General features: G+C 41.2%; 1 protein-coding gene across 1 annotated transcript in view; it reads right to left on the reverse strand.

Annotated features, from left to right (window-relative positions):
* Window positions 1-16031, reverse strand: part of COL14A1 (collagen, type XIV, alpha 1) — a 226996-nt gene that overhangs the window by 141564 nt on the left and 69401 nt on the right. The window contains exons 14-18 of the mRNA XM_006879473.1: window positions 8965-9091; window positions 7561-7700; window positions 5756-5888; window positions 4406-4465; window positions 2081-2232 (exon numbers count right to left, since the gene is read on the reverse strand). Of these exons, the coding sequence (XP_006879535.1) occupies window positions 2081-2232; window positions 4406-4465; window positions 5756-5888; window positions 7561-7700; window positions 8965-9091 (612 nt within the window). The remainder of the gene's footprint in view (window positions 1-2080; window positions 2233-4405; window positions 4466-5755; window positions 5889-7560; window positions 7701-8964; window positions 9092-16031) is intronic.

Raw genomic sequence — 16031 nt, forward strand, 5'->3', positions numbered from 1 at the left:
TTTTTAGATTGTGATTTGAGTGAAAGTTGAAAAAACCAACTGGTGCTCCATTCAGCCTTTCATGCACTTGTATCATGACAGCATTAATTATAATACTCATATTGTACACAGACTATTTTCTACTTCCTGCCTATGATTCTTGTTTCCATTTGTTTTATATCCCACCCGGCTTGATCTCTGGGCAAATGCTGACTTTTGGTCTTACATTGTTTTTTGTACTAAGTCCAGGTGAATTTAAAACCTAGATTATTTGAGTTGGATCATCCGTTAACTTCTCAAAAGCATCCCTCAGTCAAGTCTATGGACTTTTTTGTTATTCATAGTAGTTGTCAGGTGCCGCTGAGTCAGGTGTGAACTTGTTGTTGTTCCACTGTGTTGTTCAACAGTATGAACAACAGATTTGAAATCTGTCCTACCCTGTGCCATCCTCACAATCTCTGACCCACTCAATCCTGTTGCTCACTGTGTCGGTTCAATCTGGTTGAAGGTGTTTCTCTTTTTCACCATCCCTCAACCTTCCCAAATATGATGTCCCTCTCCAAGCAAAAGCCTCTCCTAGCAACATGTCCAAAGAATGTGAGGCCAAGCTTTATCATCTTTGCCTCCAAGGATTACTTTGGCTGCACCCTCTCCAAGACATATCTGCTTTCTTGGCTGTCCATGGGATATTCAGTGCTCTTCTCCAACACCACAGCTCAAAGGCATCAATTTTTCTTCTGCCATCCTTATATTCACTGTCCAGTGTGGGCAGCTGTTCCCTGGTCGAGTACTATGCTCTGTGAAGCTTCTTCTTATCAGCCTGAAATAAAGCACTTTCCTGGAAAATGTTTTGGTTCAAATGGTTGTTTATATAAACAAACAATAAAAATTATTATTTCTGTAAAATGCTTTGTGAATAAGAAAAGGAGAGGAAGGATAATAATGACACTATTCTTAGAAATATTGAATTTGGGAGGATTTTTTTCTAGAATGGCTTGGAAGTTACACAGCATAGTGTGAGAAATGAAAGTAATGAGGCTAAATAATGCCTATTCTGTGACTAAGAAAAGAATTTCTTTTGAATGAAAACAAAAATAAACTTATCTTACTCAAAACATGTCTAGAAAAGAATGTTAGGATGAAATGGATGATGTGTTGAAAATGAATAAAATATGGGAAGGTCATGGTTAGAAAACTCAACAAGTAAAACTTCAAATCTCTAAGCTGAGAGGCTCATGATTAAAAAGAAATTAGAAAACATAAGTAAAATAAATAAAATTTTTTAAAACAGAAATCAGAGATGACAAAAAATCTTCTAAGCATAAACTGACATCAGTGAAAATATAACCATCATCATTACCTGCTAATGAATAGACGGCATTTCACTGACCATCTGGTCAATCATGACTCCCGGTCACCCTCCATTGGGTGTGTGAGGCTATAAATCTTAACGGACACTTAGCACTTCATCTTTCTCCTGTGTAACAGCTGGGGGCTTCAAATCACTAAACCTTTCATGGTGTGTAATTAGGAACGCTTACATGATAGAAAGACTACAGTCTAAGTGTACAACTTTTCCACAGACTTTCTGGCATGCCAGATGCACAAAACTGCTTTGAGATGCTGCAGCTTTCTGTGCACCCAGAAGTATCTTGAAGGAAAGGTTTGATGACCAGCTTCCAAAAAACGCAGCCACTGAAAACAGTCTGGAGCACAGCTTTCCTCTCACGAGTGTAGACCCTCCGTGGGTTAAGAGTGGATTCAACAGCATTTAGTTGACACATACACTTTTATTTACACTCACATTAGTATAATTAACTATTTTCCTAATGATCTAATGTGGTGCTCCAACAGGAAGTCAGTGCAAAAGAAATAAGGCTGGAGACCAGGTGCAGAAGGTGGAAGAGGGAGAAGGCTTTGGAGACAGAGCAGGCAGCAGGAAACAAGTGGTGAAGAGCGGATTAACCAGCATTAGTCTCTGGAGATGGCAGAGTGCTCAGGACTCTGGAGGTCAAGTTTGCTTTGATCTCTAAAGCAGCCTTGTTAGTTCTGTTAGTCAGAGAATCCCATCAAGTTTCTAGTGAGCCGTGAGGATACAGACCGTGGCCACCACCTCTTCCGCCGGCTCCCCTTGGGCAGTCAGATAGGTCACCCTGAACTGCTGCACACTGCTGTCTGAAATGTCCCATTTAACCCGCAGGCTAGAAGTTGTCTCATCATCTACAACCAGGTTTCTGATTCCTGTGCGGAAAACTAGAATAAACACAATCAAGTATTACAGAACTTATAACCCACTGAATTCCAACGCGAGCCGCACGGTCTGTTTGGGGAACTGCTTCAGCTATGTTTCATCGATTCACAACCACAGCGGACTCTCCTGTGGGTTTGCAGAGGCAGTGAATCTCATGGGAGTGATTATTCATCCTTCTCCCACAAAGCAGCTGGTGGATTTGAACTGTGTACCTTTGGGTTAGCAGCACAACTACTTAACACTAAGCCACGAGAGTACCCTCTTTGGGGAACTAGCAACAAATATCAGTCACTAGTCTTTTTCTTGTAAAATAGACTCACATGACTCAAAATCATCAAATGGTTAATTTCACCACTAACGGGGAGCCATGATACCTATGGGCAGCAAATGTAAATGGGTTAAATACATATTTACAACGTGTCTGGTGGATCATTCCGCCAAGTGCTAGCACCTTTCTGTAAACACTATGGAGACGGTAATGGGTGTGTCCATGGACACAGGACATGAAGGACACAGCTCATGAAGAACAAATAGGAGCAAGTTCAAGTTATCGTCACCCTAAGGCTCTGGTGAAATCACAGACATGAAGAGCCACACCCGGTCAGCCTCACAATATGAGTCCGTCTCCGACACATACCCCACCACTTGTCTCCTGGTTTTCTTTTGACACTTGTAACTTGAAGTACAAACTTTTCACCATCGCTACGTCTTATCCATCCAGCCCAAATGGCCATTTTTCTAGTATCCATCCAAACATCTTCACCTGTGTTCTCTGGAGCATTCATTCTCATTTCCCATAGTATCTGCTATGTCATTGTTTCCCAATGTATTCTCCCTCATTGAGTTCATCTCTACGGGCCTGCTTCTTCTCTTCATGCTTTCATTCTTTCATTTAGCAAATAAATATTCTCTGAGGTTTTTACCGAATGTTGGACTGAATCAAATCTTTAAAGTATAGAACAATTACCTCTTGACAGAAATAGTGATAATTATACAGAAGAGGTAGGAAATTTATATTTAACAGCAAAACAAGGGGAGGATATCAGACAGTGGAAAGAGGAAAGAATTTCTCACATGTAGAGACAAAGAATTCTAGATGGTAAGATGAAATGGCGAAAGCACAGAAAATGAGGGTTATGTCTGGAAAGGTAAGTTAGAATCAATTATGAGAGGTCTTAGGTGTTGGAGCATAAAGACCATGAGGAACAAAAGAGGTGTTTTAAAAGATTAATCAAATTATGGATGGGTGGATGGATGGATGGATGGATGGGCGGATCACAAGGTAATAAAGAGCCAGTGAAGGTCTTAAGGAAAAAATTTATTGTCAAGCTTGTGTTTTGTCTAGTTCATTCTGACGTAAGTTTGGAAATTTATTTGAGGGAAAGATTCACTGAGAGAGGACATAGCTTATCGGGGAAGAATATACTAGGGAAGTCTGTTACCTACTAAAATGTAAGAAAACCACGGCATGAGAATTCTCAACAGAGAACTCCAGGAGAAGTACGGAGGAAGACAATTATCTTTGGAGTTGGCTATGTTATCATCCTTGGAAATGTTAAAAGGAAATCTATGACAAACACAGAAAAGTTACAGAGATCTAACAGTGATATTAGTGACCTAAAACTGATGGGCGTCCAGCGGTGAAGAGGAAGAAATGGAGGAGTTCTGAGAAATGTGAAACTTGAACTTCCGTGTGGGAGAAAAAAGGTTTAAATATCTCTTTTATTTTTTAATACTATAAAATTTAAAACTGGGCCACTGTTGTAAAATGGGACTGACATCTGGGTTGAGGGAACACAGAGAAGGAGGGGAGGAATGATATATACTGCACTGAAACAGATGAATGAGAGAACTGTTTAAAAGGGATATATGATAAGGTATTATTGTCATGACAGGAGTCCAGAATGAAGGCTACACAGTGGAGTGGACTTGGGGGCAGGGACTGCATAACAATGAAAGAGTTTTTCTGTTTATGTTTATGTTTTAAGGAGAAGAGTGAATTGGAGGGATGGGGGTGGGCAGGGAGAAAAGTGCAACAATGAATGACTGGAAACCCTAAGTTTCTATAAACTTTCATTAAAATTAATTTTTAAAAAGGGGGGGAAATGGAAATAGCATAACTTTTGTCCCAAGTCAGTATTTCCTATGGGGAAGATAATTCCTCTGCATCCTTACCTTCAGTCACTGGTGTGGTTGCTGGAACGTCTGTGGCTCGCTCTGTCCACGCACTGTCAACTAAAGAAACGCTCACTTAATAACATTCTGCAGTGACACCAGGATTTGTGTATAGGAATTTGTAATAAAAAGCATTGCAGCTAGATCATCTTACTTGATCCTCACAACCACCTCATCTGTGTTGAGAAGACTTAAAAGAGGATGATAAGTAAGGCAGAGGCTGCATCTACTTTAAAGACTCCACATGTAAAGAAAGAAACCTAATGGCACCAGACTTCATGTAAACATTAGAATTATACCCCCAAAATGTGTCACCTTCAAGTTACTTTGACACTATAATGAAAGGAAACTAGACAGTGCTGCAGACCAACTAGTGTTGGTAGTAATGCAGCTAGTTGACAGACCCAACTGTTAACTGAAAAGGTGGAGGCATCTCAGAAGAAAGGCTTGCTGATCCCTTCTTAAACAGCCATGAAAACTCCATGCAGCAGAGTTCAACTATGAGAGCCAAGCTCAGCTGGACAGCAATTGATTTTCTTTTTAGTAGACCAGGGTTTAAGTTGTTGAAAGGTCGTGCCCCTCCTCCCAAAAAAAAGAGGCCACCCAGGAGGCAATGACCTCAGGCAAGAAATGCATCTTCTAAATCCTTGAACTAACTCATCCTAATCACCCAGGGGAATGGTGACCATTCACTGATGCCTAAGTTCCAACCAGATTCCCTCTTCAGGGATGAGATGCTGGATACCAGCTGCCAGTGGCTCACAGCTGCGTCCCTCACTGGGAATTACCTTGGTCAAGGTCACAGCATCTATCAAGGGACCACCCACTCCCAGTGACTGGGGATGCAAAGGCCCCAGCCTTGCTCTGGAGCTCACAGCAGGATCAGCTTAGCCTCAACTCGCAGGTACAGGAGCCAGGCACTCCCCATGCTCCAACCTGGGATTGCCTGCCTTCGCCAGATGGACCTCTGGCCTGCACTCTTCAACCATCCTTCTGGATGCAATTTTCTGTCCCAGAGTCCGATCCCAAAAAGCTAATAATCTAAGATAATTTATTATGTGCAAAATACCTCATATTAAAAAAAATGAACAGATGAATGAATCAGTGAGTGATTATTGTACAAGATTCTTGGAACCAGGATAAACTTGTGAAATTCTCTAGACACTCCTGGAAATGTCAGCCTCAGAGGTTTTTGAGTCCATTTTCTTTTTTGTTCATAAATTATCCTATCTATTCATTCATCCATTTAGTGAGTATTTATTATAGAGTACACATATTCCAAGCACTGTGCTAAGTTCTGGGAGTATAATGGGGAACAAGTACAGTCTACGCTGCCCGACTATGTCTTACGTGTGGTTCCAACAGCAGTCACCACCTCGCTCTCGCTTCCATCATCAAGCACAGCCAGCAGTGAAACTTCATACTCAGTGCCAGGCTCCAGGCCGTCAATGATGTGTGAGTCCTGGTCTTCTTGAAGGATAACCTAAAAAATACCTGGTGTTTAATAACTAGGTTTACTTTAATGAGGGAGAAAAAGAGTGTTTAAAAGGGGAATCAGAGGACAATTACTGCATGAGAAACAAACAACATGGTAAGTATAATTAACATTGAGTTGATCATGTAAAAATGAGTAAAATGACTCAAACTCCAGAAACTCTACCAACTTTAACAAATGTCAATAGTTGTAGAGGGTCTTCAGGCCCTTTTTTTCTTTTATTATTCTTATTAATTTCTTTTATTCACTGTGTGCCGTGCTTAACTCAAAGGCGATCAACAACAACAACAATTTTAAAAAGTGCCAAAGCGAAACTTGTTGTTGAGTCAATTCCAACTTCTAGTGACCCCACGGGACAGAGGAGAACCCCCTCTGGGGGTTTCCCAAGGCGATAAATCTCTAGGATAAGGCATTCTGGTGGTATAGTGTGTAGTGCAATGCTCTGTTAACCAAAAGGTTGGCAGTTTGAATCCACCAGCCGCTCCAGGGAGGAAGATGGTTAACAGCCTTGTAGTGTCACTGAATTGGATAAACAGCAGTGTGTTTGGGGTTTTGGATCTCTAGAGGAGCAGACAGTCATATTTTTCTCTCCTGGACTTGGTGGATTTGAAACATATACGTGGTTGCTGTGATGCTAAACACTGTGACATCGATGTGCCAAATGTGATAATGGTTACTCATGGTGGAGAGTGTGTGGTGGAGCTTCTTGATTAAAACAAGCTTAGAAGCAGGTGTGGCATCCAATTCCAAAATGGCTTGCCCCCAGAAACTCCATGAACAGTGCTCAGGCCTTTCATTCATAGGGTCGCTATGAGTTTTCTATGACTCAGTGGCACTTAACAACAATAACAGCAAACTTATAGTTATCAGTCAAGTGTTCAACCTCATTGCTCCGTATAAAGGCAGAAAAAACAAAGGAAAGAAGGAAGAGTAGGAGAGACGCAAGAACCCCCATGCATAACCTACTCCAGGGCTGATGGATTCAATTTTAAACTGGAGACTTTATCCCTTTCAAGGATCCCAGTAAAGAAAATAATTATATCTGAAAAATCTTATCAAATGTTTGTTAATAGTTAAACAATCTGAAAATATATATGCCATGGGTGACTTCTAATCCACGGCCCTCAGGCCTGTTTTTCATTGTTTTTATTCAAACACTCTTCTAGTTCGTATAGCCCTGGTGTGTCCACTTGCAGTACAGAGGTAACTTGTGGTTGCTGTGAAGCTGAACACTGTGACACTGATGTGTCAAATGTGTTAACGGTTGGTTGCCCATGGTGGACAGTGTTTGGTGGAGCTCCCCGATTAAAATGAGCTTGGAAGCGGGAGTGGCATCCACTTCCAAAATAGCTTGCCTCTAGAAACCCTATAAACCTGGAGAAAGGATGAAAGTCACACAAGTGTTGAGGACTTTTGTTCATAGGGTCGCTATGAGTCGCCTACGACTCGACGGCACTTAACAGCAACAACCTATCTTAAACTCTAAAGCAGTGCATTTTAGTCTTGGGAAAATCACACGATTTGATATTATACATCTCCGTGTCATGCAGACGTCACTTGGCTCCAGGATTCTCCACCTCATTCTAAAGAGAAAACCAACAACAGGTCAATGTATGTTTTTGTCCAGATAAACACTCCAATGAGGTTTCAGGAAATTCACCTCTTGAGTCTTCCCACCATAGACTGGGATCCACATCAACTTGTGCTGTCCTTCCTCAGCGGAAATGGGGTGCCAGGTCACTCTAAAACTATCTGTCGTCACCTCATCAATCTCCAGGTATTGCTGGGCCGGGATTTCCTCTGTAAACCCACAAAAGGGATTTTGTTAGGTAAATAAGAAGATGAGAAAGCCAACACTCAAGCCACTCTCAGGAGCTCTACAGAGAGAAGACGTGTGTGTGTGTGTGTGTGTGTGTGCGCGCGCACACTCGTGAGCTTTAAAAAGCATACACAGAAGAAATGAAAGCAGTATCAGTTTACTGTGGTCTTCCATTCCAGTATTTACCAACAACATACATTAGGTAAACCATGGAAATAATAGGTTTTAAGTTTTCTTATAATTTCTGAAATTCATAGATTCTTTAATTTGGCTCTTTCCACTTATAATTGAAAGTTTGCTTATTGTACTCATTCTTTTTCAAAGAGTCTACTTTCCAAGAGTTTGGGAGAAATTAGCAAAATGAGAAATACAGGTAGTCTCCTCTCATGAAGATTTACGGCCTTAGTAATATAATGAAGTTATGAGTCACAACTGACTTGATATAAAGGGTTTGGGTTCTTTTCTACAGGCTACACACAGAACAGGAAATAAGATGTACTCTAAACCTTACATAAAAGTTTCCTCTTTATTAACTTCTATATTGTGTCATTATTTTAGTCTCTGTTACAATATACTACTCTCTAGAGGCTGATGTATTAGTTAATAATATATTGTCATTTTTATCATGCAAAAATTGTTGGAAACCAGTAATTTTAGAATCGCAATTTAATACATATGCTCATATGACTGTAAAAGGATTAGAACATTTTATATAAAATAAAAGAAGCTAGGAAGACAATTATGTACGGTTGTATTTAACTAAAATATTTTTAATTGAGAGAGCTTTTTCTCTTTTCCTTTCTTTGATAAAATTATTCAATGCAAACAGTGTATTCTTCATAAATAATGCACCCTCTAAAGAATATGTACACAGCACACAGAGAAGACAAGTGTATGAAGAGCTTAAGTGAGTGGCCTAGTGGTAAGAAGCTGTGCTGCAAGCCCAAAGGTCTGCAGTTCAAATCCACCATTTGCTCTGTGGAAGAAGGATGGGCAATCTCCTCCCATTCCATTAAATGCCTCTGAAAACCCACTGGAGAGTCGGCTATAAGTGAGTTCCAATTCCACAGTATATAACAACAATTACACAGCCACATAATTATGCATTGGTTAGTTGTGGTAATAAAAAAAAGACCAAAGATTATACTGTTATCTCTATTCAAAAGAAAAACTGAAGAGACTGCTCCACATTCTGGTTTCAGCACAGCTATTCCCTGAAAGCTCTCAGAACAAGATGAGGTTTACCAGTGGTGAACATTCCAGTCAGAGGCTCCGACTGTCCCTCCTCGTATAAGGAGAAAATGGCAACGGTATACTCTGTGAGGGGTGTCAAGCCTTTCAGGGGAAATGTAGAAATAGGATCAACTTCAACCTGCAAGAGTGAGAGGATATAATAGTTACATTTGATACATAGTATATGAAGGAATCAGGAATCATTCTATTACTGTCAGTAACTGCCTTGGATACACATACTAGGAACAAGTGGACATCAACAAAAGACTCTTCAGTTCTGCAACCAGTCAGCTGGGTGTTTCTCTTTCCTTCCTATCCCCTGCAGATCTGCTAAGGTGCAGCCACCCACGCTCGCCTCCTGTTAAGTGTCCTTATTTCCCACCTCAGGGCTTTCATGCATGCCATGACTTCCACCTGGGATCTACCTTAACTAGGTCTTTTCAGAATCCGCTTTCTCACCTGCCAAGACTTGGCTCAAAGTCTACCTCACCCCAGGAGGTTTCTCTTTCTCCCTTGGAAGGATCATTCTGCAACTCTGACCTGTTTGTTTTCTCCCCCCTAGAGTCTGTCATAACCTGCAATTCACTTACGTCTTTGTAGACTTGGTTAATTTCATCGCCTGATTTGAGGGAGTTCATTGAGAGCAAAGGGCATCACTGAGTTATTTAACCCCAGCATAATGAATTCGACACTCAATAAACCATTTTCTTAAATTAATCTCTTTCTGATTTCTGTCAAGCTGAAATTCAATCCCAGTTGACCCTCCAGTGGATTTTCAGAGACTCTAAGTTGTACTAGATAAGACTGCTACTCTTTCTCCCAGAAAGCAGCTGGTGTATTCAAATCAGCTATTTTTGGGATAGTAATACAGTAACACAGCTCTTTACCCATTCCGACAACAGTGTTCCCTCTTGAATGAACAGAATAAGTAAATATATTGGCGGTAGGAGCACCAAAAAACCATTGTAAAGAGGTAACAAAGGCTTGTTTAAAAGAAGTGCCAGTCCAGAGACCCTGTCTGTACTTTCAAGGAAACAACTTCAGGTCAAAAAGACAGCGCCAACCCTGGAGAACTGAGGCACTTCTATTCTCAGTTCTTACCCTTTTGTAAACCAGACACTCTGCTGGAGAAAAGCCCAGCCAACCCCACCCCTCCAGCCTCCAGTTGAGGTGCTAGACAAACGAATGAAGTGATTTTACACCTCAATTAATCTCCCAGATAAACAACAATCCCATCAACTGACACATTGTGGAATAGATACGCTGCCCTTGCTGAGGAATCCTGGGTTGTTATTTTAAACCACTGCATATTACAATATGGGTTACACAGCAATGGTTAACTCAAAAAAATCCATTCTCTTCTTCTGAAACAGTTTTTCTAACACTGCCAGTAGCTCTCAGCACTGTTTACTCCAGTCTAGACGCTATGTGTATCTTCCCATGCATTAAAGTCACCTAGTCCTGGCTATAGTCCTCCGGGGCAGCTAAATATTACTCCCAGTTGGAAGATGTGAAAAGCGAGACTCTGAAAAGTTAAAGGAACTTGCTCGAAGGAAAGCCAGCAGGTAGCTAGGACTGAACCACAAATCCCGCAGATGCTATGTCTCAAGCTTTCAGACAGGATTTACAGTGTGGCATCATGATTTAACTCACAGAAAAACACAAATCCATATTTAAACTATGAGGTCAAGATAGAATCTCACAAATGATATTTTCATATTGCTAGACACTGTTTTGAAATGTAATAGCTAAGACTGATTTAGAACTCACACTATGTCACGTATTTTAACATACATAAATTCATTTAACAACCAACTCTAAAACCTTTGAGGGTGTTGTTCTTCTTATGTGCCCTCAAGTCAACTCATAGCATCTCATAGTGACCTTGTGAAAAATGGATCCGAACCCTGTTGTAGCCAATGTCATTCTCCCCATCTCCACTATGCTTGAGCCCATTGTTGTTTTTTTTTTTTATTTTAGCCTACGTAAATATTCTGTTTTTTTTAAATTTTTCATTTCAATGAACATCTACAGAGATTTTGGAATTTCATTCATTCATTGTTGCACCCCTCTCCCCGCCCCCCCCTCTTGAGCCCATTGTTACAGTCCCTGTGTCAATCCACTGTTAAGGGGCTTCCTCTTCTATGTGGACCTTCTGCCTTTCCAAGCTTGATCTCCTTCTCCAAAGACTTGCCCCTTTTTACAACATGCCCAAAGTATGTGAGACTAAACTTCATCATGTTTGCCTCCAAGGAGCGCCCTGGTTTCACTTTCTCCAAAACAGTCCTGTTTGTTCTTTTATCCATAGGATATTAGTACTCTTCTCCAACACCATAACACAAAGGCATCAGCTTTTATTCTGTCATTCTTAGACACTGTTTAAGTTTCAGATGCATAGCAAGCATGGCTTTGATCAGGTTAAACTGACTTCATAGTTCTTTAGTACTCTAAAGAGGTTTGAGAAAGCAGATTTCCCCAATGTGACTCCTCTCTTGATTTCTCAACTAATGGTATCATGGGTGATGATTGTGATTCCAAGTTAAGGTGAAATCACGGACAAGTTCAATCTTTTCTCCACCTACCGTGCTGCTGTCATCGGCCCAGTGGTGAGCAATTTTGTTTTCCTGATGTTGAGATGTGACCCATATTGAAGGCTGTAGTCTTTAATCTTCTGCGGTGTTTCAGTTCTTTTTCACTTTCAGCAAGCAAGGTTGTATCATCTGTGCAACACAGGCTGTTGGTAAACTTTCCTCCAATCACCCACCTTCTTCTTCAGATAGCCCAGCTTCTCAAATGATTTCCTCAGGATGGAGAAAGGATACAGCCCTGGTGTCTACCTTTACTGATTTTAAACCATGCAGATTTCCTTTCTTCTGCTCAGACAACAGCTTTTTGCTCTATGTATAGGTCTTGCATGAACACAATAATTAAGTGTTCTGCGATTCCCATTCTTCCCAATTGTAGCCCTGATTTATCAGCATCCATACAACTGAATGTCTCTGCATAGTCAATCAACCACATAAAAGCATCTTTCTGGTATTCTGTGCTTTTAGCCAAGAAGCATTTGACATTAGTGGTTACTTCCCTCATACCACAGCCTCTTCTGAATCCAGTTTGAATTTCTGGCCATTTTCTGTCGCTGTACTATTCCACCTGTTTTTAACCTGTCTGGAACTTTAGGTAAACCATGAGACTACAAGAGGAATGCTCACAACCAAATACACACACACACACACACACACACACACAGACACACACACACACACAGAGAGTGTTTGTGTGAAATAATGTCTCTTTATTGTTTAAACTGTAGAAGAGTCTTGCTTTGCATAAAAGAGAACTGAGGCAGAATAAGACAGAAAACCAATCTTTTAAGGACATCTAGTTTGCTTATCTAAGCAGTTCACTTGACACTGAAATGACCTTTTCATATTATTTCAATATTGTTGTTATTGTTATGGGCGCCATCAAGTCACCTGAAACTCATCGTAATCTTATGTACAGCAGCTCTGAAGCTTGTCCTTTCTCAGGCAGGCTCACTGACTCTGGTACACCCGCTACCACTGCTCAAGTTACTGTATCAATCCATCTCATCTGGGGTCTTCAACTCCTGTGCTGAACCCTTCCAAGCATGATGTCCTTCTCTATGGACTGGTCTCTCCTGGCCAAGTGTCCAAAGTATGTGAGACAGAACTTCAAAATCTTACTCTCCAAGGAGAAACTTGGTTTCTCCTTCTCCAAGATTGACTTAACTTGTCTTCTTGGCTGTCCATGGTATGTTCAAGACACTTCTCCAGTACCTCAACTCAAAGGCATCAGTTCTTCTTCTGCCATCCTTATTTTGGCAGAGACAGCTTTGTTTCATCTAATAATAACACTTAACATTATTTATTGTTATTAAAGGCATGGTATATTTTTAAATTCTTAGTTTTGGAACCAATTTTGCTTGGTAGTACTTTTCAGATACTAGGATAAGAATCTGAAAAAATATAAAAAATGATGGTGTCCCATTGTTATGTAACTATTTTGAGAATATAACAATGACGATGACAAAGAGAGATCTACGTTGGCCTAGTGGAAAGGAAGCTATGCTACCAAGCCGAAGGTGAGTGATTGTCATCTGTGGCCCTCGGCCAGGTTCAAATTGTCTTCCTGTCAAACATTCTTCTAGGTGGTATAGCACTGGTCTGTGTGTTGCTGTACAGAGGTAACTCATGGTTGCTGTGATGCTGAAGACTGTGACAGTGATGTGCCAATCATGGTAACAGGTACCCATGGTGGACAGTGTTGGCTGGAGCTTCCTGACTAAATCAAGCCTGGAAGCAGGAGCGACATCCACTTCCAAAATGGCTTGTCTCCGGAAACTCTATGTACAAACAGTGCTCAGGCCGTTCGTTCATAGGGTCGCTATGAGTCGTCTACGACGCGACGGCATCAAACAACAACAACAACAACAACAACAACATTTTGAGAATAATTAATGAAACGGTCTAGCTAAAACCTTCATTTCTGCTGAACCTGGGAACGTGTAACGAGTCCTTGAGGAGAAAGGGCAGGCAGCCTCCACTTGACTCAGCTGCTGGGTTAGAGCTGGCAGGCAGCGGGTCTGGTCTCTCAGTCTCAGAACTACAGCTCTGCACTTACAAGACTCACGTAACACCATTCATTCCACTCCTGACCATGTCTGCACATTGTCCCTCAAACCTTTCGCAGCAGGTGAAAACTGACGGCTCTAGTGCTCACTGGACAAGAAATGGTTGGACAGTATTTGATTCCGTAAAGACAACATGAGAAGCAGCTATAAATTCTCAGACAAGACTCGGCCCGTCACACTAAGCGTGCTGAGGCATCTGATGCTCGCCATCATTCAATCCATCATCGGCAACAGATGTCTGTCTCAGAACCAACTTCTTGTTGTTGAAGACTGTCCAGTTGGAAGTGACTCACAGCTGACTCTTCAGGGTCCTAAGCCGACACTCTCTATACACATTTTCAGAGAAAAAAATAATAACACAAGAAGAAATTCCCCATCTCTCTCCTGAATAGCAGCTTGGGGATTTTAACCACATACCTTTGGGATGATGTGCAATTCCTTAGCACTAAACCATCAAAGCTCCCTAAAAACTAACTAAATGGGGTCAAAATGAGAAGACCAATTCAGAAGATGAGAGAATAATTTACAAGGCAGTAAGTGTGTGAAATAGAGAAGGAATAAACTCGGAAAAGCAAAGAGAGAATGTTTGCACAATGTTCCAGAAGTGAAAAGATACCTTAGATTCAAACAGGAGATGTGTCCGGTGGCCTAGAGGGTAAGGAGTTGTAAGCTCAAAGTGGTTCAAGTCTATCAGCTACTCTTTGGAAGAAAGATAGGCAATCTCCTCCTGTGCAATTCACAGCTCCTGAAAACCCACTGGGGAGCTAGGTATAAGGCAGTGTAGACTCAACCACACAGATGTTGTTAGGTGCTGTTGAGCTGATGCTGACTCATACCAAGCCAACAGAATGGAGCCCTGTCTGATCCTTCACAATCATAGTCTATGCTCACTGTTGTCTAGTTGGACGACTCATAGCTAATCCTTCAGCAGGATTTTGAGGCTGTAAATTGTACAAGAGGAGACTGTCTACCTTTCTCCCTCAGAGTGGCTGATGTAATTGAACCACCACGAGATTAGCAGCAGAGCCGCCCGACAGACTAAGCCAGCAGAACTCCCACCACATTCTCTAGAGGCTCTGTTGTTGATGATGATGACTGCCATCAAGTCGAGCACGACTCATAACGACCCTGTGAACAAAAGGCCTGAAACCTTTCTATAACTATCATCATTTATCAAAGTTCAAAGAGTTACCAGAGGCATATTATTTAGGAAGTGGATGTCACGGCTGCTTCCAAACCTGTCTTAAACTGGGAGCGCCACCACAAACTCTCCACTAGAGATAACCATTATGGCATTTGATACCCCAATGGCACAAGGTTCAGCATCACAGCAACCCCAGGTTACCTCAGTACAGCATATGGACAGAAGAGTGCTGTACCACATAGAAGAATGTTCCTCCAAAATATAATAACAACTGACTTTTAAATACAAAGGCCCTTCCAGAGGTCTTATTGATGCTAAACTAGAGGCTTAAATTAAAAAAAAAAAAACAAACCCAACCAATATAGGATGTTGTTATGTGCCGTTGAGTTGCCTGTGATGTATAGCGACCCTATGTACGGCTGCTCTGAACCCTTCCCTATCCTGAGCCAGTCTCACTACTTCCAACACACCAACCCTCACTTCCCCAGATACTGTATCAATCCATCTCATCTTATCAAGACATAAACAGAAGGGAAACAAGAAAGAGAAATAATTTCAGAATAAGGAAAATCAAAAGTACTATTGTAGGTTTTCTACCAAATCATGGCCATAAAATTCTATTTCTAAAACGTAAAGTACTGTTCAGTTGGGCTTCTCAACTAGAGCAGAGGTCTATGAATGGAATGTGTTCACACTTACAGCATTGGTTCTGGGTTCCCACCACATGCCTTCAGTGGTGGCCGGAGCTATGTCTCATGAGAATCATTAAGAACATACTTGGGCAAGCCAGGTAAGTTTCCTGGTGCTCCAAGTAAGAGCAAGGAAGAGTCAAGGGCAAAGTCATCCTCTTTCGATGTCGCCCTCCCTGAGGACTAAGCCACAACTCCAATCCACTGGGCCAATGGGCTGAGCCCATGTCAAAAGTCAAGATGGTGTTAGGGCTTTGCTACAGACCTCAATCTTCCACAGACCAAATACTTCAGATCTTAAGCTCTAATACAACTCAAAGAAAGTAATCAACATTAATGAATTGTATCTGTAGAACTATCTGAATTGGTATTGCTTTATTATAGGTCATTTCAATAACAAGAAAATTAATAAAACGTAAAAGGCACAGATACTTGTTTAAACGCCTTGCTCCATTTCCCCCTCAGTCTTTAAATGTTTCAGTGTGAAGAGAAAGGGAGGGATCCATGGAGAAAGAGAAAAAGAAAGAAGGAAAGGGTACTCTAGGAGGAGAAGGGAGAGAAGAAACATCAATTGAGAAACCTTTTTTTTTTT

The sequence above is a fragment of the Elephantulus edwardii genome, unplaced genomic scaffold, assembly GCF_000299155.1.
Source record: "Elephantulus edwardii isolate Elephantulus edwardi_28Jun2011 unplaced genomic scaffold, EleEdw1.0 scaffold00003, whole genome shotgun sequence".
In the NCBI taxonomy this organism is placed as follows: domain Eukaryota; kingdom Metazoa; phylum Chordata; class Mammalia; order Macroscelidea; family Macroscelididae; genus Elephantulus; species Elephantulus edwardii.